This window comes from Lethenteron reissneri, chromosome 67, assembly GCF_015708825.2.
Source record: "Lethenteron reissneri isolate LAM-NWPU_2019-01 chromosome 67, ASM1570882v1, whole genome shotgun sequence".
Taxonomy (NCBI): domain Eukaryota; kingdom Metazoa; phylum Chordata; class Hyperoartia; order Petromyzontiformes; family Petromyzontidae; genus Lethenteron; species Lethenteron reissneri.
Window position 1 is genome coordinate 5,941,144 of NC_083845.1, and position 27,922 is coordinate 5,969,065.

Here is a 27,922-nt window from a genome sequence, read left to right on the forward strand (position 1 = left end):
TGTCTGCTCGTCTGTTTGTTCGTCTGTCTGTTCGTCTGTCTGTTTGTCTGTCTGTTCGTCTGTTTGTTCGTCTGTCTGTTCGTCTGTTCGTCTGTCTGTTCGTCTGTCTGTTCGTCTGTCCGTCTGTTTGTCTGTCTGTTCGTCTGTCTGTTCGTCTGTTTGTTCGTCTGTCTGTTCGTCTGTTCGTCTGTCTGTTCGTCTGTTTGTTCGTCTGTCTGTTCGTCTGTTCGTCTGTCTGTTCGTCTGTCTGTTCGTCTGTCTGTCTGTCTGTCTGTTCGTCTGTCTGTCTGTCTGTTTGTTCATCTGTCTGTTCGTCTGTTCGTCTGTCTGTTCGTCTGTCTGTTCGTCTGTCTGTTCGTCTGTTCGTCTGTCTGTTCGTCTGTCTGTTCGTCTGTTTGTTCGTCTGTCTGTTCGTCTGTTCGTCTGTCTGTTCGTCTATCTGTTCGTCTGTTTGTTCGTCTGTCTGTTCGTCTGTTCGTCTGTCTGTTCGTCTGTCCCACCGGCAGACGAGCTGAACGTGCGCCACGTGGAGGGGCTGCGTGCCGAGTCCGAGGTCGCTCTCCGCCGGCAGCTGGACGAGGTGGAGCGATGCCGGGTAAAGGGGGGCTGAGGGGGGGCCCCCCGCTCCACGTGGCCACGGCTGCGCTCGTATCGCACGCTGCCTGCGTGCGCCGTGGAAGATCGCTCGAAATGTTCTTCTTCCTCCTGCCTCCTGCCCGCTCCCTCCTCCCTCCTCCTCTGTCCTCTTCTCGCGCGTCTGGCATTATGAGTGGCAAACTGAACGTGGAATTGTAGTTGTTGCTCTGCATCTACATCAGCCAGGAAGTAGCAAACTAAAAGTTCCGCCACTCAAGCTTATGCAAAGGAGAGCCGACACACGGTTGCAGGGGGTTCGTCTTTTATTCCTTTCCTCCCATCCACACCTGTCCCCAGCTGTCCCAATCTCGACCCCCTCTTCCCGCCCGTTCTCTCTCCCTTATATCTCCTCGCCTGCTCCTCCCCCTTCTCCTGTCACCGTCCCACTCCCCCTCCCATTGGTGGGAATCCTTCCCCTGACACCCCGACACTAGGATGGACACGCGGGCAGGCCGCAGATGCTGCTGAGAGGTATTGCTCTTCGACGCCGTCGCAAACATTTCCAAAGCCATCGCAACAGTCGGTGGTGTGGCCTGCCCCCTGTTCGGTTGGCGGTGTGGCCTGCCCCCTGTTCAGTCGGCGGTGTGGCTGGCCCCCTGTTCAGTCGGCGGTGTGGCCTGTTCAGTCGGCGGTGTGGCCTACCCCCTGTTCAGTCGGCGGTGTGGCCTGTTCAGTTGGCGGTGTGACCTGCCCCCTGTTCAGTTGGCGGTGTGGTCTAACCCCTGTTCAGTCGGCGGTGTGGCCTAACCTCTGTTCAGTTGGCGGTGTGGCCTAACCCCTGTTCAGTTGGCGGTGTGGCCGCCACGCTGTTCGGTCGGCGGTGTGGCCGGTCTGCCATTTGGGTGGCGGTGTGGCCACGGCCACCAACCACTGCCCGCCGCAGCGGAGAGTCAAGGGCACACACCGGTGAGAGTGTCGCGTGCCGTGGGTGACGACTTCCTGCGCGTGTACGCAGCTCGACCTGGTGGCGAGTGGCGTCTGTGCGGGCGAGGAGGAGGCCTGGGAGCTGGTGCGGCATCACCTGCTGCCGCTGGTGGGGGAGCGCCAGAGGGGCTACGAGGAGGAGCTCGCCTCCGTGGAGGTGCGGACAAACAAGGGCGAAGCTAGCCCCGGACACGTAGCAGAGGTCGCAAACGGGTTTTGATTCCTTACCCGTACCCGTACCCGGCCGCACCAGGGTCGCAAATGGGTACCCGTACCCGGCCGTACCCGTACCCTACCCGTACCCGGCTGGGTACGGGTAGGGTACGGCTGGGTACGGGTACCTGATTGCGACCTCTGGGATGAAGCCACGTTGCAGGCGCGGGTGGGTTGATTCTAGGAACTTGAATTGTGAGAAGAGACAAGACGTTGGGAAATGAGTGACAAACGGTGACTCACCAGTGACTCACGGTCTACCCGTACCCGGCCGCACCAGGGTCGCAAACGGGTACCAATTCCCGTACCCGGCCGTACCCGTACCCTACCCGTACCCGGCCGGGTACGGGTAGGGTACGGGTATCGGGTACCCGATTGCAACCTCTGGGATGAAGCCACGTTGCAGGCGTGGGTGGGTTGATTCTAGGAACTTGAATCGTCAGAAGAGACAAGACGTTGGGAAATGAGTGACAAACGGTTGCTCACCAGTGACTCACGGTCTACCCGTACCCGGCCGCACCAGGGTCGCAAACGGCTACCCGTACCCGGCCGGGTACGGGTAGTCGGGTATCGGGTAGGGTACGGGTATCGGGTACCCGGTTGCGACCTCTGCCGCGTAGCCATTAACGGACCGCCGGGGCGGGCGAGTGCTGTTAGCGAGCACCTATTAAGGCCGGCACGGCGCACCGATGTGGGGTGGCTGGTTGGCAGTACGTCCGGCCGCCTTTGGGGCCGTCCATAAATGACGTCACGCACCTAGGTGGGTGGGGGGGGTCAGACATTTCTGACGATGTGTGACGAGGGGGGGGGGGGGGGTTTGAGAAATGTGACGTCACATCAAAATGCGCAACTTGAAATAAATATTGAATTGTTATAACAACACTAATTGTTATAACAACACTCCTACAACATCAGAGTGCAGCACCACATAAAATACTTAAATACGCACTACACTGATAATAGTGTAAAGCGATTTGAAGCGTGTTTTATTTTCAAAATGGAAATATGGTTTTGGGGGGGGGGGGGCAGAGTTTTGTGACGTCATATTTGAGGGGGGGTCTGACTTTTTGTGACGCCGTGTGACGAGGGGGGGGGGGTCAAAAATCGTCCAAAATCGCGTGACGTCATTTATGGACGGCCCCTTTGTCTGCCCGGCACTGATGTTGTCATGCGTGCCATCGTCATCGGCATCATCATTGTCGTCGTCGTTGTCATTGCCATCATCATAGTCATCGTCGTCGTCATCGCCATCATCATCATCATTGTCATCGGCATCGTCATTGCCATCATCATCGTCATCGTCATCGCTATCATCATTGTCATCATCGTTGTCATCGCCATCATCATCGTCGTCATCATCATCATTGTCATCATCGCCATCATTATTATTGTCGTCATCACCATCATCATTATTATCATCGTCATTGTCATCTCTGACATCATCATCGTCATCATCGTTGTTGTCATTGTCGTCGCGATCATCATTATTGCCATCATCATTGTCGTCCTTGTTGTCATCGCCATCATCATCATCGTCGTCGCCATCGTCGTCGTCATCATCATCGTCATCATTGTCATCGCCATCATCATCGTCGTCGTCGTCGTCGTCATCATCATCATCATCACCGTCATCATCATCACCGTCATCATCGTCATCATCGTCGCCATCGTCATCGTCGTCGTCGTCGTCGTCATCATCGTCGTCGTCGCCATCATCATTGTCTTCGTGATCATCATCATCGCCATCGTCGTCGTCATCATCATCGTCATCACCGTCATCATCATCATCGTAATCATCATCGTCATCCCCATTATCATCATCATCATCATCGTTGCCATCACCGTCATCATTACTGTCGTCATCACCGTCGTCATCATCGTCGTCATCACCGTCATCATCATCATCGTAATCATCATCGTCATCCCCATCATCATCGTCATCACCGTCATCATCATCGCCATCGTCGTTGTCATCATCATCGTCATCACCGTCAGCATCATCATCGTAATCATCATCGTCATCCCCATTATCATCATCATCATCGTTGCCATCACCGTCATCATTACTGTCGTCATCACCGTCGTCATCATCGTCGTCATCACCGTCATCATCATCATCGTAATCATCATCGTCATCCCCATCATCATCGTCATCACCGTCATCATCATCGTCGTCGTCATCATCGTCGTCACCGTCCCGCGTGCGTCCTCGCGCAGGCAGCGCTGGAGCGGCAGGCGCGCCGCGCGGCGTCACGGAGCCGCCAGCTCGCTGCCTTCGCCCGCGGGGCGGCGCGGCTCTGGGAGCGCCACGTGGAGCAGCTGGCGCGGCGGGACGCGCGGCTAAGGGACAGGATGGAAGCGTCGCGCAGGGAGCACGACATGGCCAACCAGGTGGGCCTCGTCGCCGACCCCTGACCACGGAGGACCAGTTTATTCATTAGGCACCCACCACCGTCTCGTATTCACCACAATGCATTGCGGGCTCTGGAGTCCTTTTTTTTAATTTGAATTAATTTTTTTTGTGTTGCCGACCTCCCCCCCCCCCCGCCCCCCTGGCCAAACCTCAGCCGCGATGATGTTGGTGTTGTTTGTTTGCATTCTCCCGGCTCTGTTCCTCCACCACCGCTCCCATCACCTCTCCACCACCGCTCCCATCACCTCTCCACCACCGCTCCCATCACCACTCCACCACCGCTCCCATCACCTCTCCACCACCGCTCCCATCACCTCTCCACCACCGCTCCCATCACCTCTCCACCACCGCTCCCATCACCACTCCACCACCGCTCCCATCACCTCTCCACCACCGCTCCCATCACCACTCCACCACCGCTCCCATCACCTCTCCACCACCGCTCCCATCACCACTCCACCACCGCTCCCATCACCTCTCCACCACCGCTCCCATCACCTCTCCACCACCGCTCCCTTCACCTCTCCACCACTGCTCCCTTCACCTCTCCACCACCGCTCCCTTCACCTCTCCACCACCGCTCCCTTCACCAATCCACCACCGCTCCCTTCACCACTCCACCACCGCTCCCTTCACCACTCCACCACCGCTCCCATCACCACTCCACCACCGCTCCCTTCACCACTCACCACCGCTCCCATCACCTCTCCACCACCGCTCCCATCACCACTCCACCACCGCTCCCATCACCACTCCACCACCGCTCCCATCACCACTCCACCACCGCTCCCTTCACCACTCCACCACCGCTCCCTTCACCACTCCACCACCGCTCCCTTCACCTCTCCACCACCGCTCCCTTCACCTCTCCACCACCGCTCCCTTCACCACTCCACCACCGCTCCCTTCACCTCTCCACCACCGCTCCCTTCACCTCTCCACCACCGCTCCCTTCACCACTCCACCACCGCTCCCTTCACCTCTCCACCCCCCTCCCATCACCACTCCACCCCCGCTCCCATCACCACTCCACCACCGCTCCCTTGACCACTCCACCACCGCTCCCATCACCACTCCACCACCGCTCCCATCACCACTCCACCACCGCTCCCATCACCACTCCACCACCGCTCCCATCACCACTCCACCACCGCTCCCTTCACCACTCCACCACCGCTCCCATCACCACTCCACCACCGCTCCCATCACCTCTCCACCCCCCTCCCATCACCACTCCACCCCCGCTCCCATCACCACTCCGCCCCGCTGTCTGCGTCATCGTCATTCTCATCATCGTCTCCAAGCCAGTGCCATGGGGATCCTTACAGCGGGGGTGGTGGTGGTCCCCCCCCCCCGCTGGCTATTTGCTGTTCCGAGCCATAATCGATATGCACTCAGCCCGGGGGGGGGGGGGGTAGGGGGGGGGTCGTCAACCTCCGTCTCTGGAGCCGCGTGCGGGTGGCTCTTTTATGGACTGCGGTGGCAGCTCTTGAAAATTTTTTTGGTGTTTTTTTTGTCATCCTGGTTGGCGACCCCCTGACCACGGAAGTCAAGTTCACCGTGGACAGGGGGTCTGGCCACCTGTGTCTCTTTCACGGACCGCTTCGTGGCCGACCACCGTTTCGTATTCACCACAAATAAAAACTAACCCGTAAAAACAAAGTTTTTCACTATAAATCCTTTATATGCGTGGCGGCTTGAGTCCTCTCGTCCTCTGGCTTGAGATGGTTGCAATCTATGGGTCAGATGATTGTCTGCCAGTATGAAGCAATTGGTAATTAAATATTTAATTTGTTTTCCCTAAACAGTGTAAAATTTTTGATTTTTTTTCACGAAAATTAATTGTCACACAACGAATCTGTGTGGAAAATGTCAGCTCGATTGGATCACGGGAAGTGGGTTAAAAAACGAGCGAAAGATTTGCACGGTCCTAAGCAAGCAAGCAAGCACGCGAACTTAATATAAAGGATTTAAAAATATATTCGCCTGTGGAGGACGCGGGGATCGATCCCGCGACCTTTGGCATGGGAAGCGAGGGCGCTACCAACTGCACTACTCCGCCACGGCCTGTGGAGGGGTGACGCTCTGGGCTCTTATACTGTGACGTTCAGCCAAAGTGATGAATGCGTTCTATTTGAATATATGTAAAATAAATTTTTTTTGCCTAAAAAGTGTAAAATTTTGGGAATTTTTTTTCACAAACATTAATTGTCTGGCACAACGAGTCTGTGTGGAAAATGTCAGCTCGATTGGATCACGGGAAGTGGGTTAAAAAACGAGCGAAAGATTTGCACGGTCCTAAGCAAGCAAGCAAGCACGCGAACTTAATATAAAGGATTTAAAAAGTCTCTTCTTCGTCATCTTGGTTGCCCTCCCCCCCCCATCCGCGTTAGGCAAAGGAGGCGAGTCTGGACCTGCTGATGGATCAGCTGAGACAGGAGAGCTCTGAGCAGGCGTTGGAGGCCAGTCTGCAGAGAGCCCTCGGCAAGCTGGACTCCATCAAGTCGGGGTAAGGGTCACAGGCTCTCATCTTCTTGGTTCTTTCGGTAAAGTCACGTAGAATAAAAATAAAACATAATAAAATAATTCTCACGACGTTTCGGCCACAACGCAAGCAGCCGTCCTCAGGTGGAGAACAGGTCTGTCGAGGAGACAGCGTCTGAATGAGACTATGTCTCCTCGACAGACCTGTTCTCCACCTGAGGACGGCTGCTTGCGTTGTGGCCGAAACGTCGTGAGAATTATTTTATTATGTTTTATTTTTATTACTTTATTATTTCCATTCTACGTGACTTTACCGAAAGAACCAAGAAGATGAATCCCTGCAGTCACGAAAGCTTTAAATCGAAGGGTCACAGGGTCGTTCGACGCTGCCGCGCAGTGGCGACGCTCGTGCCCTCCTCGCAGCAACAAGGGACCGGGTTTGATTCCGTGACTCTAGATTTGAAGCTTTCGTGACTGCAAGGATCGAATATTCTTAGGTTTTTGCGGTAAAGTCACGTAGGTAATTTTTTAAAATTAAAACACAACAAAGACTCATTCCTGGCAGCGGTTTCAGCCTCACCACCTCTACATAACAAAAGGCTCAGTCCCATTTACACGCACCTTTACATCAGCCGCACCTTAACAACTCTTGGAACCTCCGAGTTCAACCAGTCTACACAACAAAGGCTCATTCCTAACAGCGGTTTCAGCCGCACCACCTCTACATAACAAAAGGCTCAGTCCCATTTACACGCACCTTTACATCAGCCGCACCTTAACAACTCTAGGAACCTCCGAGTTCAACTAATCTACACAACAAAGACTCATTCCTGGCAGCGGTTTCAGCCTCACCACCTCTACATAACAAAAGGCTCAGTCCCATTTACACACACCTTTACATCAGCCGCACCTTAACAACTCTAGGAACCTCCGAGTTCAACCAGTCTACACAACAAAGGCTCATTCCTAACAGCGTGCTTCAGCCGCACCGAACCTCACAATAATAATATCCAGGGCCTATACCTTGGCTCCTCCCACCCTCAACCAGTATATATACAAGGACTGTTATCTTGGAATTTCTCTCACTTGATACAGCTATCGTGCTGTGACGGTTCCACCTGAAGACGGAGGCTTGTGTTGCCTCCGAAACGTCGTGATTTTTATTTTATTTTTTATTTTACTTTTATTAATTTAAATTTTTCACCTACGTGACTTTACCGAAAAAACCTAAAAATATTGATTCCATGACTAGGGTGCCCTCTCTGTGTGGAGTTTGGAGGTCCTCTCCTACCCCCTGTTCTGCAGTGTGAGTGTTGAGTGTGGGGTGGGAGGAGGCTCGTGAAGGACGCTGCCTGCTGGGAATGTGGAGGCAGTCGCCCTCCGCCATGGTGAGTGTGTGGGGGGGGGGGGGGGTGTGAGTGTGTGGGTGAGAGAGTGAGTGAGTGTGTGGGTGAGAGGGTGTGGTGTGAGTGTGTGGGTGAGAGAGTGAGTGTGTGGGTGAGAGGGTGTGGTGTGAGTGTGTGGGTGAGAGAGTGAGTGAGTGTGTGGGTGAGAGGGTGTGGTGTGAGTGTGTGGGTGAGAGAGTGAGTGAGTGTGTGGGTGAGAGGGTGTGGTGTGAGTGTGTGGGTGAGAGAGTGAGTGTGTGGGGGGGGGGGGTGTGAGTGTGTGGGTGAGAGAGTGAGTGAGTGTGTGGGGGGGTGTGGAGTGAGTGTGTGGGTGAGAGGGTGAGTGTGTGGGTGAGAGGGTGTGGTGTGAGTGTGTGGGTGAGAGAGTGAGTGAGTGTGTGGGTGAGAGGGTGTGGTGTGAGTGTGTGGGTGAGAGAGTGAGTGAGTGTGTGGGTGAGAGGGTGTGGTGTGAGTGTGTGGGTGAGAGAGTGAGTGTGTGGGGGGGGGGTGTGAGTGTGTGGGTGAGAGAGTGAGTGAGTGTGTGGGGGGGTGTGGAGTGAGTGTGTGGGTGAGGGGGTGAGTGTGTGGGTGAGAGGGTGTGGTGTGAGTGTGTGGGTGAGAGAGTGAGTGAGTGTGTGGGTGAGAGGGTGTGGTGTGAGTGTGTGGGTGAGAGAGTGAGTGAGTGTGTGGGGGGGTGTGGAGTGAGTGTGTGGGTGAGAGGGTGAGTGTGTGGGTGAGAGGGTGTGGTGTGAGTGTGTGGGCGAGAGAGTGAGTGTGGGGGGGGGGGTGTGAGTGTGTGGGTGAGAGAGTGAGTGAGTGTGTGGGTGAGAGGGTGTGGTGTGAGTGTGTGGGTGAGAGAGTGAGTGAGTGTGTGGGTGAGAGGGTGTGGTGTGAGTGTGTGGGTGAGAGAGTGAGTGAGTGTGTGGGTGAGAGGGTGTGGAGTGAGTGTGTGAGAGAGTGAGTGAGTGGGGGGGGGGGGGGGGTGTGAGTGTGTGGGTGAGAGAGTGAGTGAGTGTGTGGGGGGGTGTGGAGTGAGTGTGTGGGTGAGAGGGTGAGTGTGTGGGTGAGAGGGTGTGGTGTGAGTGTGTGGGTGAGAGAGTGAGTGAGTGTGTGGGTGAGAGGGTGTCCGGCAAAACAACCTCCTACCTCCTCGCGGTGCCGGACGGGCAACACTGTCGTGGGCAGTGCTGTGGGGGGAGGGCCAATGCCCATTGGCCTCTCCCCTCATGGCGTCTGTGACCACCACAGTGGCTAAACGGGGGCTCTGGACGGGTGTGAGGGGCTGGTAACCCCTCCACCTTCAATTAACCACCACTAAACCACGAATTAAACATAAACCTGTAACAAATAAGCTTGTGCCGGAGGCCCCGGGGGGTCAGGCTTTTATGACGTCTCCTGGCCAAACCCCATTTGGCGGAGCCAGGAGATTGAGTTTTCACCCTCGGGGCTCCTCCAGAAACAACAAAAAACCATTGCGGATGGCCACGTGGAATGTTCGAACGCTCACTGCGGAGGAGAGGCTGCCACTCCTCTGTCGGGAGCTGGACCGGTACCGCCTGGATCTCTGTGGCATTCAGGAGGTCCGGTGGACCGGTTCTGGCTCCTGCCACCATGAGGGGTGGACAGTCCTCTACTCGGGGCAGGAGACTGCCAAACAACAGGGTGTGGCTCTTCTTCTGAACAAAAGAATGAAGGGGGCATGGGAGCGTGGCGGTGAGGTGTGGGAAGCTGTAAGCCCCAGGATACTTTGGGCTCGCCTTCCCATCAACCAGAGGCGAGGAGTGGTGGTCGTGGTTACTTATGCCCCCACCGAAGACGAACATCCGTGGAGGGATGTAGGCAAAGCCGATGAGTCAGACGCTTTCTATGACCTCCTGTCACAGGTGCTGGCTAAAGTGGCCACTCGGGACAGAGTCATCTTGTTGGGTGACTTCAATGCCCGAGTTGGTCATGATGCTGGTACCTGGTCTGGAGTGATTGGAAGGCATGGGCCAGATCAGCTCAATAATAACGGTAGGAGGCTGCTAGATTTTTGTGCAGCCCATGGGCTTGTAATTACCAACACGCTCTTCCGGCATCGGCGCATCCACACAACATCATGGATACATGCCGGGTCCAAGCAAGAACATCTGCTGGACTACATAGTGACGGACCAGCGGATGCGAACCCATGTCCTTGACACCAGGACCTACCGTGGAGCTGATCTGTCCTCTGACCATCGACTAGTCATCTGTAAGATGCGCCTGCCTTTCTTCCACTCTGGTGGTGGGTGTACACCCAGGATCCCATTCCAACCAAAAGTGGCCTGGTCTCAGTTAGCTGATGAAAGTTGCAAGCGAGAATTTCATCATCGCTTGCAGCTGGGGTTGGCATCGTCCCCCACTCCACCTGATGTCGAGGGGAAATGGGCGAGGTTTAAGACTGTGACTCATGCAGCTGCAATGGCTGCTTTGGGTACGCGGTCCAGACCTCCCCAGAAACCCTGGCTGACAAAGGAGGTGTTCAGGTTAATTGAGAAAAAGCGTCAGGCCCACTCTCATCGCCTACAGCATCCCACGTCAGAGAATGAGGAGGTTTACCGCAGCCTTCGCTCGGAAGTTCGGAGAGCCGTAAGGCGCTGTAAGGATGGGTGGTGGTCGCGGGTTGCTGAGGAGATGGAGTCTGCCTCAGTGGCCCGTGATCACAAATCACTATTTAACTCCATCAAAAAAGTAACCTGCAGCGCCACACCTATTACCATCATTAGAGGAAAAAACGGTGATCCAATCTTCGACCCCCAGGAACAGGTTTGCAGATTTGCTGAGCATTTCTGTGAAGTCCTGGGGGAGGGAAATTCTCTCAGCCAGGAAAACATCATGGCACAAAGTGGTGATAACCCTGCTGAGGCTGCGGTGCCTCAAATATTGGAAGAGGTCACCCCCTGTGAGTGGCTGGCTGAGGTGCCAGCTGTTGAGGAAGTACTGAGGGCGATCCGGAGTCTGAGACCAGGGAAGGCATCGGGCAGAGATGATCTCCCAAGCGAAATGCTGAGGGAGGGTGGCGTTTGTGCACAGACTGCCCTATATGACATCATAACAACAGTCTGGACCACTGGACGGGTTCCGCAGGACTGGAAGGATGCCCTGGTGGTTCCCCTCTTTAAGAAGGAGGACCGTACCGACTGTAACAACTACAGGGGCATCTCACTCCTCAGTGTGCCGGGTAAGGTCCTGGCAAGGATTATTCAACATCGCCTTGCTAGGCACGCTGAGGAGAGGCTTGCGGAGCCCCAATGCGGTTTCAGGAAAGGGCGGTCCTGCACAGATGCCATATTTTCTGTCCGTCTGCTACAGCAGAGGTGTAGAGAATTCCAAAAAGACCTACATCTCTGCTTTATTGACCTGGTCAAGGCCTATGATACCATCAGTAGGACTGGGCTCTGGGTTGTTCTTCGTGCTTTCGGAGTCCCTGACCCTCTGCTCACGATCATTAAGGACCTTCATGATGGTGAGCGGGCCCGGGTAAAACTACGTGGCCGGGAGTCGGAGCCTTTCCCTGTACACCTTGGGGTGCGACAGGGATGTCCTCTGGCTCCCACATTATTTAACATATATTTTGACCGCGTAGTTCGTGAAGCCTTCAATAGCTGTACCGGAGGAATTTCCATTTGGTACAGATATAATGGGAGGCTGATCGACGCCCGGGTGCGATCAAGGGATGGCTCCCTATTGGTCAACCACGTTATGTATGCCGATGATTTGGTAATAGCTGCTCATTCAGAAGAGGAGTTGGAGACGCTGCTGCTGAGACTGGAGCGTGCCACCAAGAGGTGGGGCCTTACCATCAGCCCCACCAAAACTAAGCACCTGCCTGGGTATTTTGTACCATCGGACACTCCACCCCCACAACTCCCAATTGGTGATGGGGCAGTTGTGGAGAGAGTGGAGAGTTTCCCATACCTGGGCAGTGTGCTTATGACCGGCTCCAGTCTATCAGCAGAGGTCTCACTCCGAATCAGTCGAGCGGCAATATCTTTTCATCGGTTGCGTAACGCTGTGTGGAAGCTACCTGGTCTGTCGCTCCGCACGAAGCTTCAGGTCTTCTCGGCCACGGTCATTCCCTCCCTTCTCTACGCTTGCGAGACGTGGACCCCCCTGGTGGAGCATCTTCGCCGGTTGGAAACATTTAGGCTGGCCTGCCTACGATCCATCCTGGGTTTAACCAGGCTGGATTGTGTGAGGAGCTCACAAATCCTTGAAAGATCTGGGCAAAGTCCCATCAGTGAGCTCCTCCGGCAGGCAAGGCTGCGTTGGCTGGGTCATGTAGCCCGCATGCCCAGCCACCGCATGCCTAAACAGCTTTTGTTCGGCCGGATCGAGGGGGCTAGACGGGCGCGGCACGGGCTGGAGAAGAGATGGAGTGATGTGGTACAGGAGGACGTGGAGCTGAGTGGACTTGCCGATGACTGGTACCAGCGGTGTCAAGATCGGCCTCAGTGGAGGAGGCTCGTGAAGGACGCTACTGGGCAGTTGGAGGCAGTCGCCCTCCAACAACAACGGAGGGCGGAGGAGCGACGCTCACAACAACGAGCGGAGCGCCGGGTGGCTAAAGCACAGCAAGTTGGCACAGTAGGGGGCACAGGTGGTGCATCAGCCAGTCATCTCGGTCATCTCGGTCAGTCGACCCGTGGCACCTGCTGGGTCTGCCCCGTGACCTCCTGCCAGCGGGCTTTCGACACTTCACGTGGCCTCAAGGTGCACTTGGCCTGGCACAAGCATCGTGGTGACGTCACCGCCACTTAGTGGCGAATGGCGGTTGTTGTTGTTGTTGTTGTTGAGAGGGTGAGTGAGTGTGTGGGTGAGAGGGTGTGGTGTGAGTGTGTGGGTGAGAGGGTGTGGAGTGAGTGTGTGGGTGAGAGAGTGAGTGAGTGTGTGGGTGAGAGGGTGTGGTGTGAGTGTGTGGGTGAGAGAGTGAGTGAGTGTGTGGGTGAGAGGGTGTGGTGTGAGTGTGTGGGTGAGAGAGTGAGTGTGTGGGGGGGGTGTGAGTGTGTGGGTGAGAGAGTGAGTGAGTGTGTGGGGGGGTGTGGAGTGAGTGTGTGGGTGAGAGGGTGAGTGTGTGGGTGAGAGGGTGTGGTGTGAGTGTGTGGGTGAGAGAGTGAGTGAGTGTGTGGGTGAGAGGGGTGTGGTGTGAGTGTGTGGGTGAGAGAGTGAGTGAGTGTGTGGGTGAGAGGGTGTGGTGTGAGTGTGTGGGTGAGAGAGTGAGTGTGTGGGGGGGGGGGTGTGAGTGTGTGGGTGAGAGAGTGAGTGAGTGTGTGGGGGGGTGTGGAGTAAGTGTGTGGGTGAGAGGGTGAGTGTGTGGGTGAGAGGGTGTGGTGTGAGTGTGTGGGTGAGAGAGTGAGTGAGTGTGTGGGTGAGAGGGTGTGGTGTGAGTGTGTGGGTGAGAGAGTGAGTGAGTGTGTGGGGGGGGTGGAGTGAGTGGTGTGGGTGAGAGGGTGAGTGTGTGGGTGAGAGGGTGTGGTGTGAGTGTGTGGAGCGAGAGAGTGAGTGTGGGGGGGGGTGTGAGTGTGTGGGTGAGAGAGTGAGTGAGTGTGTGGGTGAGAGGGGTGGTGTGAGTGTGTGGGTGAGAGAGTGAGTGAGTGTGTGGGTGAGAGGGTTGTGGTGTGAGTGTGTGGGTGAGAGATGTGAGTGAGTGTGTGGGTGAGAGGGTGTGGAGTGAGTGTGTGAGAGAGTGAGTGAGTGGGGGGGGGGGGGGGGTGGGAGTGTGTGGGTGAGAGAGTGAGTGAGTGTGTGGGGGGGTGTGGAGTGAGTGTGTGGGTGAGAGGGTGAGTGTGTGGGTGAGAGGGTGTGGTGTGAGTGTGTGGGTGAGAGAGTGAGTGAGTGTGTGGGTGAGAGGGTGAGTGAGTGTGTGGGTGAGAGGGTGTGGTGTGAGTGTGTGGGTGAGAGAGTGAGTGAGTGTGTGGGTGAGAGGGTGTGGAGTGAGTGTGTGGGTGAGAGAGTGAGTGAGTGTGTGGGTGAGAGGGTGTGGTGTGAGTGTGTGGGTGAGAGATGTGAGTGTGTGGGTGAGAGGGTGAGTGTGTGGGTGAGAGGGTGTGGAGTGAGTGTGTGGGTGAGAGGGTGAGTGTGTGGGTGAGAGGGTTGTGGTGTGAGTGTGTGGGTGAGAGAGTGAGTGAGTGTGTGGGTGAGAGGGTGTGGTGTGAGTGTGTGGGTGAGAGAGTGAGTGTGTGTGGGGGGGGTGTGAGTGTGTGGGTGAGAGAATGAGTGAGTGTGTGGGGGGGGGGGGGGGTGTAAGTGTGTGGGTGAGAGAGTGAGTGTGTGGGGGGGGGGGTGTGAGTGTGTGGGTGAGAGAGTGAGTGTGTGGGGGGGGGGGGGGTGTAAGTGTGTGGGTGAGAGAGTGAGTGTGTGGGGGGGGGTGGAGTGTGTGGGTGAGAGAGTGAGTGTGTGGGGGGGGGGGGTGTAAGTGTGTGGGTGAGAGAGTGAGTGAGTGTTGTGGGGGGGGGGGGGTGTGAGTGTGTGGGTGAGAGAGTGAGTGAGTGGGGGGGGGGGGGAGTGTGTGGGTGAGAGGGTGAGTGAGTGTGTGGGTGAGAGTGTTCGTGAATGTGTGGAGTTTGTGGCTTTCCTCCGATATCCTACCATAGCAAAAAAAAAAGAACCCACCTTCCCCATATAAAACATCCCGCTGCTGAAAAATCACTCAATGAGGATTACGCAACAGTGGTAGCAAGCCCTGCAGCATCGCTGCAAAATGTTGCCTCGATTATGGAGACCTGAAGCGTTGGCGCTTTCTGACCCGAGTTGGGTGGCGTTGAGGGGTCAAAGGGCAGCAGCCACCCAGGGTCCAAATGGGGCCTCTCAAGCCGGCGGTCTCGAACGAAGAGAGCGCCAATCGACTCGGTTGGGCACCGCGTCTCCGCTCGGCACGACCACGCACCGTGGTCCATAAACCACTGCCCCAAACGAGATTGATCGACGGCAGTGAGTGGAGTGGCGAGATGTTGACGACCTCGCCCCGTATGCCGGAGGTCGTGGGTTCGATCCCGACCCTGATGCTTGCTGCTGTTTATTTAGCGTTTGCGTGACTCTCTCTCATCATCAACATCATCACGGTTGCGAGGAGATGTTAACTACCCCGCCTGGTTTACAGGAGGTCGTGGGTTCGATCCCGACCTTGACGCCTGCTGCTGTATATTTGGAGTTTGCGTGTCTCTCATCATCATCGTCATCACGGTGGCTAGGAGATGTTAACGACCTCGCCTGGTATACAGTAGGTTGTGGGTTCGATCCCGACCCTGACGCCTGCTGCTGTATATTTGGAGTTTGTGTGTCTCTCTCTCATCATCATCACGGTGGCTAGATGTTAACTACCTCGCTTGGTATGCAGGTGGTCGTGGGTTCGATCCCGACCTTGACGCCTGCTGCTGTATATTTGGAGTTTGCGTGTCTCTCTCTCATCATCATCACGGTGGCTAGGAGATGTTAACTACCTCGCCTGGTGTGCAGGAGGTCGTGGGTTCGATCCCGACCCTGATGCCTGCTGCTGTATATTTGGAGTTTGTGTGTCTCTCTCTCTCTCATCATCATCACGGTGGCTAGGAGATGTTAACTACCTCGCCTGGTATACAGGAGGTCGTGGGTTCGATCCCGACCCTGACGCCTGCTGCTGTATATTTGGAGTTTGCGTGTCTCTCTCTCTCTCATCATCATCACGGTGACTCGGAGATGTTAACTACCTCGCCTGGTATACAGGAGGTCGTGGGTTCGATCCCGACCCTGACGCCTGCTGCTGTATATTTGGAGTTTGCGTGTCTCTCTCTCTCTCATCATCATCACGGTGACTCGGAGATGTTAACTACCTCGCCTGGTATACAGGAGGTCGTGGGTTCGATCCCGACCCTGACGCCTGCTGCTGTATATTTGGAGTTTGCATTGACGCAGCCGTAACAAAAATCAGTGAGCACCGCTGAGCTGCCTTTTGCGTTGCAGGTACGAGGAGTTCCATGGCCAGCAGGTGGCAATAGTGGACGGCTACCCGGCGTCCGTGGCCAAAGAGGTGGAATCGTATGCCCACGCTGTGCAGGAGTACTTCAAGAGTCGGCAGTGGGTGAGCAATTCGCTCACCTGATCACTCGCCCACCCACTCGCCCAGTCGCTTGCCCGCCCGCTCGCCCGCCCACTCGCCCACCCACTCACCCGACCACTCACCCACTCGCTCGTCCACCCGCTCGTCCACCCGCTCTTCCACTCGCCCACCCACTCATCCGATCTCTCGCCCAATCGCTCGCCCGCTCGCCCGCCCCGCCCGCCCGCTCGCCCGCTCGCCCACCCGCTCGTCCGCCCGCCCACTCGCCCACCCACTCATCCGACCTCTCGCCCACTCACTCACTCGCCCACCCACTCGCCCACCCACTCCCCCACCCACTCATCCGACCTCTCGCCCACCCACTCGCCCACCCACTCGCTCTTCCACCCGCTCGTCCACCCGCTCGTTCACCCACCCACTCGCCCACCCACTCGCCCACCCACACGCACACCCACTCACCTGACCACTCACCCACTCGCTCTTCCACCCGCTCGTCCACCCGCTCGTCCACTCGCCCGTTCATTCACTCGCTCACACAACCCCTTACCCGCTCGCTCACTCACTCAAAGTCTTGAACACACTTTTGGTGCAAGTGCTGTTAGCGAGCAGCACCTATGAAGGTCGGCACGTCACACGGTAGGGTAGGTGGCTAACACTACGCCCGGCCGCCTTTGTCTCCCCAGTGTCGATGTGTACACACCACACCGGGTACTCATTTGAGGCTGATTCGACCTAAGGGAGGCCTAGGATCAGTTCATTTATTCGCTGTCACTGTTGTTATTGGTCGTCACCGGACACAGAGCTCGGGGCCGCTGGCTTCGTAGCGCGACACGGCAATCGCTGTGCGACCGCTCCCCATTCCCACCACGCTCAAGGCAGCATGGCATAGTTCGGTGTCGCATGCGTCCCCATTGTGGGTTCGAGTTCAAGTTCATGTATTAGGTATAGCCCTGTGAGCCATTCGGCTCTTGAATCGGGTGCAACCGCAACAAACAAAAAAAAACATGAACAAGAAAACATCTTAAAGTGAATATGTGACTAAGTGCAAACAGAAAATCCAAGAAAAGACAGCAAAATATTGCAGAAAAAAAGCACCGTATACACCAACGCTGTGTGCAAAAATCCCAGTGGGATGCAAGTCAAACAACCAACAACAACAACCACAAGACAACTTAGATTAAGGCCATCAGTCTAACTCTGTGCGAGGTTTACTAAGACGAGGGGTGGCACAGCGGTTGCCCAACTTCACTACAAACCCTGTGACCAGTTAGTGGCCGGGGCTGTGAACGGCAGTGGCGATTTACGATTGCAATGTCTATGGGCAGTGTTGAGTCTATGAGTAGTGTTGAGTCTATGAGTAGTGTTGAGTCTATGGGCAGTGTTGAGTCTATGAGTAGTGTTGAGTCTGTGGGTAGTGTTGAGTCTATGGGCAGTGTTGAGTCTATAGGTAGTGTTGAGTCTATGGGTAGTGTTGAGTCTATGGGCAGTGTTGAGTCTATAGGTAGTGTTGAGTCTATGGGTAGTGTTGAGTCTATGGGCAGTGTTGAGTCTGTGGGTAGTGTTGAGTCTATGGGCAGTGTTGAGTCTATGGGCAGTGTTGAGGTCTATGGGCAGTGTTGAGTCTAGGGGCAGTGTTGAGTCTATGGGGCAGTGTTAGTCTATGGGCAGTGTTAGTCTATGGGCAGTGTTGAGTCTATGGGCAGTGTTGAGTCTATGGGCAGTGTTGAGTCTATGGGCAGTGTTAGTCTATGGGCAGTGTTGAGTCTATGGGCAGTGTTAGTCTATGGGCAGTGTTGAGTCTATGGGCAGTGTTGAGTCTATGTGCAGTGTTAGTCTATGGGCAAGTGTTGAGTCTATGGGCAGTGTTAGTCTATGGGCAGTGTTGAGTCTATGGGCAGTGTTAGTCTATGGGCAGTGTTGAGTCTATGGGCAGTGTTAGTCTATGGGCAGTGTTGAGTCTATGGGCAGTGTTGAGTCTATGTGCAGTGTTAGTCTATGGGCAGTGTTGAGTCTATGGGCAGTGTTAGTCTATGGGCAGTGTTGAGTCTATGGGCAGTGTTGAGTCTATGTGCAGTGTTAGTCTATGGGCAGTGTTGAGTCTATGGGCAGTGTTAGTCTATGGGCAGTGTTGAGTCTATGGGCAGTGTTAGTCTATGGGCAGTGTTGAGTCTATGGGCAGTGTTAGTCTATGGGCAGTGTTAGTCTATGGGCAGTGTTGAGTCTATGGGCAGTGTTGAGTCTATGTGCAGTGTTAGTCTATGGGCAGTGTTGAGTCTATGGGCAGTGTTAGTCTATGGGCAGTGTTGAGTCTATGGGCAGTGTTAGTCTATGGGCAGTGTTGAGTCTATGGGCAGTGTTAGTCTATGGGCAGTGTTGAATGAATGAGTGTACGTTGAACTTCTATCGCACCATACGTAGCCAAGCGTGCTAATCGGAGGTGCGGGGGAAGGACAACAAACACTGAACACACACAGTGTCGCCACCACGTACGCTTGTTGAACGTCTACCGCACTGCGCGTAGCCGACCGCGCTGATCCGAGTGAGCACTTTACCTTTTGGCGTCATCTGGTCCAACACCATGTGAGACTAGGCTCTAAGGAAAGCTGTCTCGGGTGTGGACCAATCAACTTCAAGGACAGTGCACATTACCAGAGTTATGTTTTTTGTTTGCATTATGACTGCAGGTATTGTGGTCTATGCAAACATGACTCCTTGTAAAAAAGGTGTCAGTTTTTTTGCCAGATAAAAGGTTAAAAAAACAATTAGCATATTTTGCTACTGGCAAATGAGGTTCCAATGGTGAACACTTTGCATCTCCTGTCTGTCTCCCCCAGCGTGGTGTCGTCACAGCGACAGACGCTACGCCCGAGTCCGGATCGCCGCCAGACCGCGACAAGGGTGAGTGTTTTCCTCCGCAGGCGCTCTCTCTTTCGACGTTCCCCCCCACCCCCCCGCTCGCCACTTCTACCCATCGACTCCGCTCGCAGTCGTTCGGAGGCCACGGGGACATCGGTTTCCTCCCACGATGACGGCGTCGAGTGCCCGGGCGTTGGGCGCGAGCGGGAGACGGCGCTGCCGGGGCTGGTCGCAGTCGGTGCTCTGGCAGTCTAAATTTCGATTTAAAGCTTTCGTGACTGCAGCGATTCATCTTCTTGGTTCTTTCGGTAAAGTCACGTAGAAGGGAAGTAATAAAATTAAAAAAATGAAACATGGTAAAATAATTCTCACGACGTTTCGGCCACAACGCAAGCAGCCGTCCTCAGGTGAAGAACAGGTCTGTCGGAAAGACAGCGTCTGAATGAGACACCACCAAGCTTGGCAGCGTATTTTTAAGCTGGGTTGGAGGGGGGGAAGTGGCGCCTTGACAAAGGAATTTGCATATCAAGAGGAATTTAGCATATTTATGGGAAATGCAGATATGGGATTAGTCACTACTTGTGGAATGCGTAGGAGGTGGGGGGGGGGGGTTTCAAAGTCATATTATGCCGGTGCATTATGCAGTATGCAGGATTAGCAACATCAAAGGGAGGGAGTAGGGTTAGCAGTAATAGAGGGAAGGAATTTTAATAGTAAGGAGACTTCCAACAGGCGTCGAAGTCGGTCAACCCATTAGCGCGATGCTGGATCTGTCCCGAGACCTCCTGTCGGCAGCGAGCCTTCGACACTTCTCGTGGTAGCCTCAAAGTGCACCTGGCCTGGCACAGGCGCCGTGGGGACGTCACCGCCGCTTTGTGGCGAATGGCGATTGTTGTTATTGTGTGTACGTGGTGGTGCGTCTGACAGTCATCTTAGTCAACCCATGGCACCTGCTGGGTCTGTCCCGTGACCTCTGCTCAGCGAGCCTTCGACACTTCACGTGGCCTCAAAGTGCACCTGGCCTGGCACAGGCGCCACCGCCGCTTTGTGGCGAATGGCGGCCGCTGTTGTTGTTGTTGGTGCAGTCGTGTGGCGGTCAGCGCCCCTCCCGCCCGCCCGCCCGACAAAGTCGGCGTGCCGAGTTCGATCCCCCGCTCATGGGCAACACCAGTGACGACTATCAATCTGAACCGGTCCTGGGCCACCCACTAGGTCGACTCAGCCTCACATGAGTACCTGGTGTGATGTGCAAACATCGCCACTGGGGAGACAAAGGCGGCCGGGCGCGGCGCTCCAGACCAACCCATGCGCTACGTGTACAATTGCCGCGCCTTCACAGGTGCTGCTCACAGCTTCTGCTCCGACATAAAAACTCTTGAGGCTATCCGGGGCATCTTCCTCCCTTGTATCGTCACAGGCTCGAGTCTGGGACGCCGAGACCCTTGGCACGACGACAACGACGACGTCTTCCTGACGGAGACGCGAGAGCGGCAGCAGCACGAGGAGGTGGACGTGGAGGAGGTGGACGCGGAGGAGGTGGAGGGTCTGGAGGTCGCCAAGAAGCTGCCCTGCTACCTGGAGCACACGGAGCTGCGGGAAGAGCTGCTCGGGGTCGTCACGGAGATGTACGACGTCGCGCGCCACACGCGTGTGTGTGTGTGTGCGCGTGTCAGCAGTGTGTGTGTGTGTGCAGTAGTGTGTGTGTGTCAGCAGTGTGTGTGTGTGCAGTGTGTGTCAACAGTGTGTGTACGCATGTGTGTGTCAGCAGTGTGTGTGTGTGCGCGCGTACGTGTGTCAGCAGTGTGTGTGTCAGCAGTGTGTGTGTGGCAGCAGTGTGTGTGTGCAGTGTGTTGCAGCAGTGTGTTACAGCAGTGTGTTGCAGCAGTGTGTGTGTCTGTGTCAGCAGTGTGTGTGTATCAGCATTGTGTGTGGCAGCAGTGTGTGTGTGGCAGCAGTGTGTGTGTGTCAGCAGTGTGTGTATGTGCAGTGTGTGGCAGCAGTGTGTGTGTACGCGTGTGTGTGGCAGCAGTGTGTGTATGTGTGCAGTAGTGTGTGTGTGTGTGGCAGCAGTGTGTGTGTGTGCAGTAGTGTGTGTGTGTGCGTGGCAGCAGTGTGTGTGTGTGTGGCAGCAGTGTGTGTGTGTGCGGTGTGTGGCAGCAGTGTGTGTGTGTATGCAGTGCGTGGCAGCAGTGTGTGTGTGTGCAGTAGTGTGTGTGTGTGCGTGGCAGCAGTGTGTGTGTGTGTGGCAGCAGTGTGTGTGTGTGCGGTGTGTGGCAGCAGTGTGTGTGTGTGTGCGGTGTGTGGCAGCAGTGTGTGTGTGTGCAGTAGTGTGTGTGTGTGCGTGGCAGCAGTGTGTGTGTGTGTGGCAGCAGTGTGTGTGTGTGCGGTGTGTGGCAGCAGTGTGTGTGTGTGTGCGGTGCGTGGCAGCAGTGTGTGTGTGTGCAGTAGTGTGTGTGTGTGCGTGGCAGCAGTGTGTGTGTGCAGTGTGTGGCAGCAGTGTGTGTGTGTGCGGTGTGTGGCAGCAGTGTGTGTGTGTGTGCAGTGCGTGGCAGCAGTGTGTGTGTGTGCAGTGTGTGGCAGTTGGAGGCTCAGCTGCTGAACCTGGAGTGTGCCCCACCTAAACTTAACACCTGCCTCGGTATTTTGTGCCACCAAACACTCCACCCCCTCAGCTCCCCATTGGTGATGGAGCAGTTATGGAGAGAGTGGAGAGTTTTAAATACCTGGACAGTGTGCTTATGACCGGCTCCGGTTTGACGGCAGAGGTCTCACTCCGAATCAGTCGGGCGGCATTATCTTTTCATCGGATGCGCAATGCTATGTGGAAGCTACCTGGTCTGTCGCTCCGCACGAAGCTTCGGGTCTTCTCGGCCACAGTCATGCCTTCCCTTCTCTACGCTTGTGAAACATGGACCCCTCTAATGGAACATCTGCTCCGGGTAGAAACATTCAGGCTGGCCTGCCTACGATCCATCCTGGGTTTAACCAGGCTGGATTGTGTGAGGAGCTCACAAATCCTTGAAAGATCTGGACAAAGTCCCATCGGTGAGCTCCTCCGGCAGACAAGGCTACGCTGGCTGGGTCATGTAGCCCGCATGCCCAGCCACTGCATGCTTCTGTTTGGCCGCATAAAGGGGGCAAAACGGGCACGCCGCGGGTTGGAGAAGATATTGACTGGTGCGGTACGGAAGGACGTGGAGCTGAGTGGAATTGCCGATGATACCAGCGGTGTCAGGATCAGCCGCTATTCAGGAGGCTCATGAAGGACGCTACTGCTACTGGGCAGTTGGAGGCAGTCGCCCTCCAACAACAACGGGGCAGAGGAGCGACGCTCACAACGAGCGGAGCGCCGTAGCAGGCACAGGTGGTGCATCGGCCACTCATCTCAGTCAGTCGACCCGTGGCACCTGCTGGGTCTGTCCCGTGACCTCTTGCCAGCGGGCGTTTGAAACTTCACATGGTGTGATGTGGTACAGGAGGATGTGGAGCTGAGTAGACTGGTACCAGCGGTGTCAAGATCGGCCTCTGTGGAGGAGGCTCGTGAAGGACGCTACTGGGCAGTTGGAGGAAGTCACCCTCCAACAACAATGGAGGGTGGAGGAGCGATGCTCACAACAACGAGTGGAGCGCCGGGTAGCTAAAGCACAGTAGGGGGCACAGGTGGTGCATTAGCCAGTCATCTCAGTCAGTCGACCCGTGGCACCTGGGTCTACCCCGTGACCTCCTGCCACTTCACGTGGCCTCAAGGTGCACATGGCCTGGCACAAGCGCCGTGGTAACGTCACGGCCACTTCGTGGCGAACGGCGGTTGTTGTTGTTGTGGTAGCAGTGCGGGGAGCGGTGGCGCAGTGGTTAGCGTGCAGCGCTATGAACCCGGCGACACGAGTTCGATTCCTACTCACGGCCAACACCAGTGACGATTATCTGAACCGGTCCTGGGCTTCCCCTAGGTCGACTCAGCCTCAAATGACTACCTGGGGAGACAAAGGCGGCCGGTGCCCAGTGCTGGCCACCCACCCCCGTCGTGCACCTTCCTGACCGTAATAGGTGCTCGCTAACAGCACTTGCTCCAGCTGCTTGTTAAGAGGCTACGAGGGGGATCTTTGTCTTTGGGTTCACTCCGCGTGCATGTAAACACACACACACACAGTGCCTCATTCTCTGTGTAAACCTCTCTCAGATTTGATTTGCCTCTCATTAAGCCTCTGCTCGAATGCCCTCCCCCCCCCGCCGCTCCCTCCTCCCCTCCCTCCCCCCCCATTCATTACACCTTAATTGGAGGCTGAGTGTGGACGCGAGACAGCGGTGGTAAATTCATTCACGACGTCCCCCCCCACCACCTCCCCACTCCATCTCTCCTCTCACTCTCTCTCCCTGGCTACCCACAATTCCTACCGTCAGCCAGGGGGCCGTAACTCTCGCTCACATCGGTGAGGGCCCCCCCCCCCCCCGCCCACCCGCCTCCCCCGCCGACCCCCCCACCCCCAAATTATCGGAGCGAAAGCTCAATTAATTTCGGCCTTCATTAGTGTTTACACAATATACAACCACGAATTTGGGGAGCTTGGGGACAGGTAAATAGCGGTTTTCCGTGCCGTGGCAGGCCTGGTAATGATCCTGCAAGTGTGTTCCAAAGCGGGTCGTACACTCAGGCTGCAAACGATACTTCAGTTTAAAACGCAGTGGCAGGATTTCGCGACCGATATTATGCATAATGGAGATTGTTGTTATTTTTTTGTTGGCGGTGGGGGGGGGGCGGTTAGGTCACGTCAGTATATTTTTTTAAGACCGAAAGATGTTGTTTTGGGTCAGGTCGCTTAAATATATCAATGTGTCATTAAACCCGCCCACCTCCCGACACGGCCAATTAGTAAGGTTTGTCACGTAAACAGAACGTGGGCAATTCGTCACTAGTACAGCACTAACCGGTGCTTCATCAGGCTGTTACCTGATGAAGCTGGTTGTAATTACTGGCGAAACGTTGTACTCAGATTGTGAATCTTCTTGGTTCTTTCGGTAAAGTCACGTAGAATGGAAATAATAAAATAATAAAAATAAACATAACAAAACAATTCTCACGACGTTTCGGCCACAACGCAAGCTTGCGTTGTGGCCGAAACATCGCAAAAATTGTTTTTATTATTTTATTATTTCCATTCTACGTGACTTTACCGAAAGAACCAAGAAGATGAATCCCTGCAGTCACGAAAGCTTTAAATCCAGATTGTGAATGTTGTGGCTTGGCTCTCCGACACAATCCGTCACTAGTACAGCACTAACCGCTTGTGTGTTGGAGAGCCAAGCCAAAACATCTACAATCTGAGTACGACCTTTTGCCAGAACATGGCAATTCGTTAGGAACGAAACAGGAGGATATTTCCACAACTCTGGCTGTCGCCTGACGAGACTGGTTGTAATTACGGGTGGAAATGTCGTACTCCAACTGTAAATGTTGCAGTGGGTTTACTCTCCAACACACAACCGGTTATAGTGCTGAACTAGTAACTGATTGCCACGTTTTGTGTACGTGACACAAACCCTTACCGATTGGCTGTGTCGGGTGGCCGTGGCGGGTTTATCGACGCATTTATATTTTACGTGATCTAACCCCCAAAAAAAACTCTTATTATGAATAATATTTGTCGCGAAAGCACCTACGACTGCTACGTGTTAAACAGATGAATTGTGACTGACCAACTTAAAATGTTTTTATTTATTGTAATTCATTTTATTAATGCTTGTTAGCCCAGGAAAGTTTTACCCAAGTCTCAAGACTCTTCCTCTCTCTGGAGGGTCCTGCCAATTGGTGACCGGGCTGAAACCATCAGCTCACTTCGCTTTTGAGAACCCGGTTCAGTCACGGCTGGCTGCCTAGATTTGGAATTCATGGCACTCAGGAGTGCCGACCGAAAGTCTCTGATACAACGTGAGCTCTTCGAGATTTTAAGTTTTCGTGACTGCAAGGATCCATCCTCGGTTCGTTCGGTAAAGTCACGTAGGTGAAAATAATAAGAAAAGAAAAGTAATACAAATAAAAATAAAATAAAAATGAAAATAACTAAATTAAATCTCGACGTTTCGGAAGCAACACAAGCCTCCATCATCAGGTAGGACAGCCACAGCAAGAAATAATTTGTAAATTATTTTGTAAATTATTTCTTGCTGTGGCTGTCCTACCTGATGACAGAGGCTTGTGTTGCTTCCGAAACGTGATTTAATTTAGTTATTTTCATAAAATGTTTTATTTTATTTTTATTTTCACCTACGTGAATTTACCTAACGTGAGCTCTGTGAAGCACAAACAAAACGAATATCCCCCGTGTAGCCTGAACAGACTGTTGGGGCAGGTGCTGTTAGCAAGTAGCACCTATGAAGGCCGGAACGGCACACGAGGGGGTGGGTTGCCAATACCACGCCCGGCCGCCTTTGTCTCCCTCGTGGCAATGTTTTACACACCGCACCAGGTACTCATTTGAGGCTGAGTCGACCTAGGGGAGGTCCGTGACCAGTTCAGATAATCACCACCGATGTTGGCCGTGAGCGGGAATCGAATTCGGGTCACCGGCTTGGTAGCGCAGCGTAGCGCTAACCGCTACACCACCGCTCCCCACCTCTGAACCACCCGCCCGCACGCACACACACACACGATGACATTTGAGAGAACAAGTTGGCATATATATATGGCTTACGCCTTAGCATTATATCCTAAATATCAGAGTGCTTTCAGAGCCAGACATTCTGAAATTGTGCCTCCGACAACCGACGTCTATCACCGAGGCCTTTGTGTCCCGCGATGTCCCTGCCCCCCCCCCCCCACCCCTCGCTTTCTCATCTCGGAAAAAGAAAAGGGGGGAGGAGGGCCCCCCCCCCCGTGGCGTTACGTCTTTCACATTTTGATTTGCAGGTCAGCGTTTCGTCTCCCGCGCGGTTCCGACTCCGCGCCGAGTGGATTAACTTCTGCCCCTCTGTGGCTCCTAACCTGCTCAGAATAATGACAAAGGCGATAACGCGTCCAGTGGGATGGCGCGAGACGGAGTGATACGCACGATACTGTGGGAGACGGAGTGATATGAATGATACGATGGCGCTAACCGCTACACTACCGCTCCCCACACACACGCACACACACACGCGCACACACGCACACACACACACGCACACACACACGCGCACACACACATACGCGCACACAAACACGCGCACACACGCACACACGCACACACACACACACGCAACACACACACAAACACGAGCACACACACACATGCGCACGCACACACACACACGCACACACACGCACACACAAACGCACACACACACGCGTACACACACGCACACACACACGCACACACACACGCACACACACGCACACACGTGCACACACATACACACGCACACACAAACACGTGCACACGTGCACACACACGCGCATACGCACACACACACGTGCACACACACACGCGTACGCACACACACACGCACACGCGCACACACGCACACACACACATACACGCACATGCACACGCGCACACACACACGTACACGCACATGCACACGCGCACACACACACGCACACACACACACGCACACACGCGCACACACGTGCAGGCTGGGCTGGGAGTTTGGCGAGCACGCGATCCTGTGGCGCTCCTCCGCGGAGGAGCGAGCGCGCGCCGTCGCCGAGGCGCAGAAGGAAGAGCTGCAGGCGGAGCTGCAGCTGCGGCTGCATCTGCACGGGCCCCGAGCCTCCCGCGTGCGGCGCGACGTGAAGCAGGCGCGCGCCGGTTAGTGCCGCACCACGCACCCCCCACACCCGGTCGGTGTGCAGCAGTAAAGATGGTCTACGTCACTGCATCACCCACCCCCCCACATTCAACGTGCAGCAGTAGGGACGGTCTACATCACTATATCACCCCCCCCCCCCCAGTCAAAGTAAAGCAGTAGGGACGGTCTACGTCACTACATCACCCCCCCCCTCCCACCCAGTCAATGTGCAGCAGTAGGGACGGTCTACATCACTACATCACCCCCCCTACGTCACTACATCACCCCCCCTCCCACCCAGTCAATGTGCAGCAGTAGGGACGGTCTACGTCACTGCATCACCCACCCCCCCCCCCCCCCAGTCAACGTGCAGCAGTAGGGACGGTCTACTTCACTACATCACCCCCCCCCCCATAGTCAAGTGCAGCAGTAAGGACGGTCTACGTCACTGCATCACCCCCCCCCCCCCCCACCCAGTCAACGTGCAGCAGTAGGGACGGTCTACGTCACTACATCACCCCCCCCCCCCATAGTCAAGTGCAGCAGTAGGGACGGTCTACGTCACTGCATAACCCCCCCCCCCCACCCAGTCAATGTGCAGCAGTAGGGACGGTCTACGTCACTACATCACCCCCCCCCCCATAGTCAAGTGCAGCAGTAGGGACGGTCTACGTCACTGCATCACCCCCCCCACCCAGTCAACGTGCAGCAGTAGGGACGGTCTACGTCACTGCATCACCCCCCCCCCCCATAGTCAAGTGCAGCAGTAGGGACGGTCTACGTCACTGCATCACTCCCCCCCCCCTCCCCAGTCAATGTGATGCAGTAGGGAGGGTCTACGTCACTGCAACAACCCCCCTTCCCACCCAGTCAACTTGCAGTAGTAGGGACGGTCTACGTCACTGCATCCCCCCCCCCCCCACAGTCAATGTGCAGCAGTAGGGACGGTCTATGTCACTGCATCACCCCCCCCCCCCACAGTCAATGTGCAGCAGTAGAGACGGTCTACGTCACTGCATCACCCCCCCCCCCCCCCACCCAGTCAATGTGCAGCAGTAGGGACAGTCTACGTCACTGCATCACCCCCCCTCCCACCCAGTCAACGTGCAGCAGTAGGGATGGTCTACGTCACTGCATCGCCCCCACCCCCCAGTCAATGTGCAGCAGTAGAGACGGTCTACGTCACTACATC

At 55.3% G+C, this 27,922-nt stretch overlaps 1 protein-coding gene across 1 annotated transcript in view; it reads left to right on the forward strand.

The window, feature by feature from the left end:
• Positions 1 to 27,922, forward strand: part of LOC133360123 (coiled-coil domain-containing protein 180-like) — a 57,255-nt gene that overhangs the window by 17,279 nt on the left and 12,054 nt on the right. The window contains exons 12-19 of the mRNA XM_061578709.1: positions 507 to 595; positions 1,592 to 1,717; positions 3,991 to 4,164; positions 6,580 to 6,695; positions 16,014 to 16,131; positions 18,945 to 19,008; positions 20,384 to 20,591; positions 26,575 to 26,750. Coding sequence (XP_061434693.1) covers positions 507 to 595; positions 1,592 to 1,717; positions 3,991 to 4,164; positions 6,580 to 6,695; positions 16,014 to 16,131; positions 18,945 to 19,008; positions 20,384 to 20,591; positions 26,575 to 26,750 — 1,071 coding nt within the window. The remainder of the gene's footprint in view (positions 1 to 506; positions 596 to 1,591; positions 1,718 to 3,990; positions 4,165 to 6,579; positions 6,696 to 16,013; positions 16,132 to 18,944; positions 19,009 to 20,383; positions 20,592 to 26,574; positions 26,751 to 27,922) is intronic.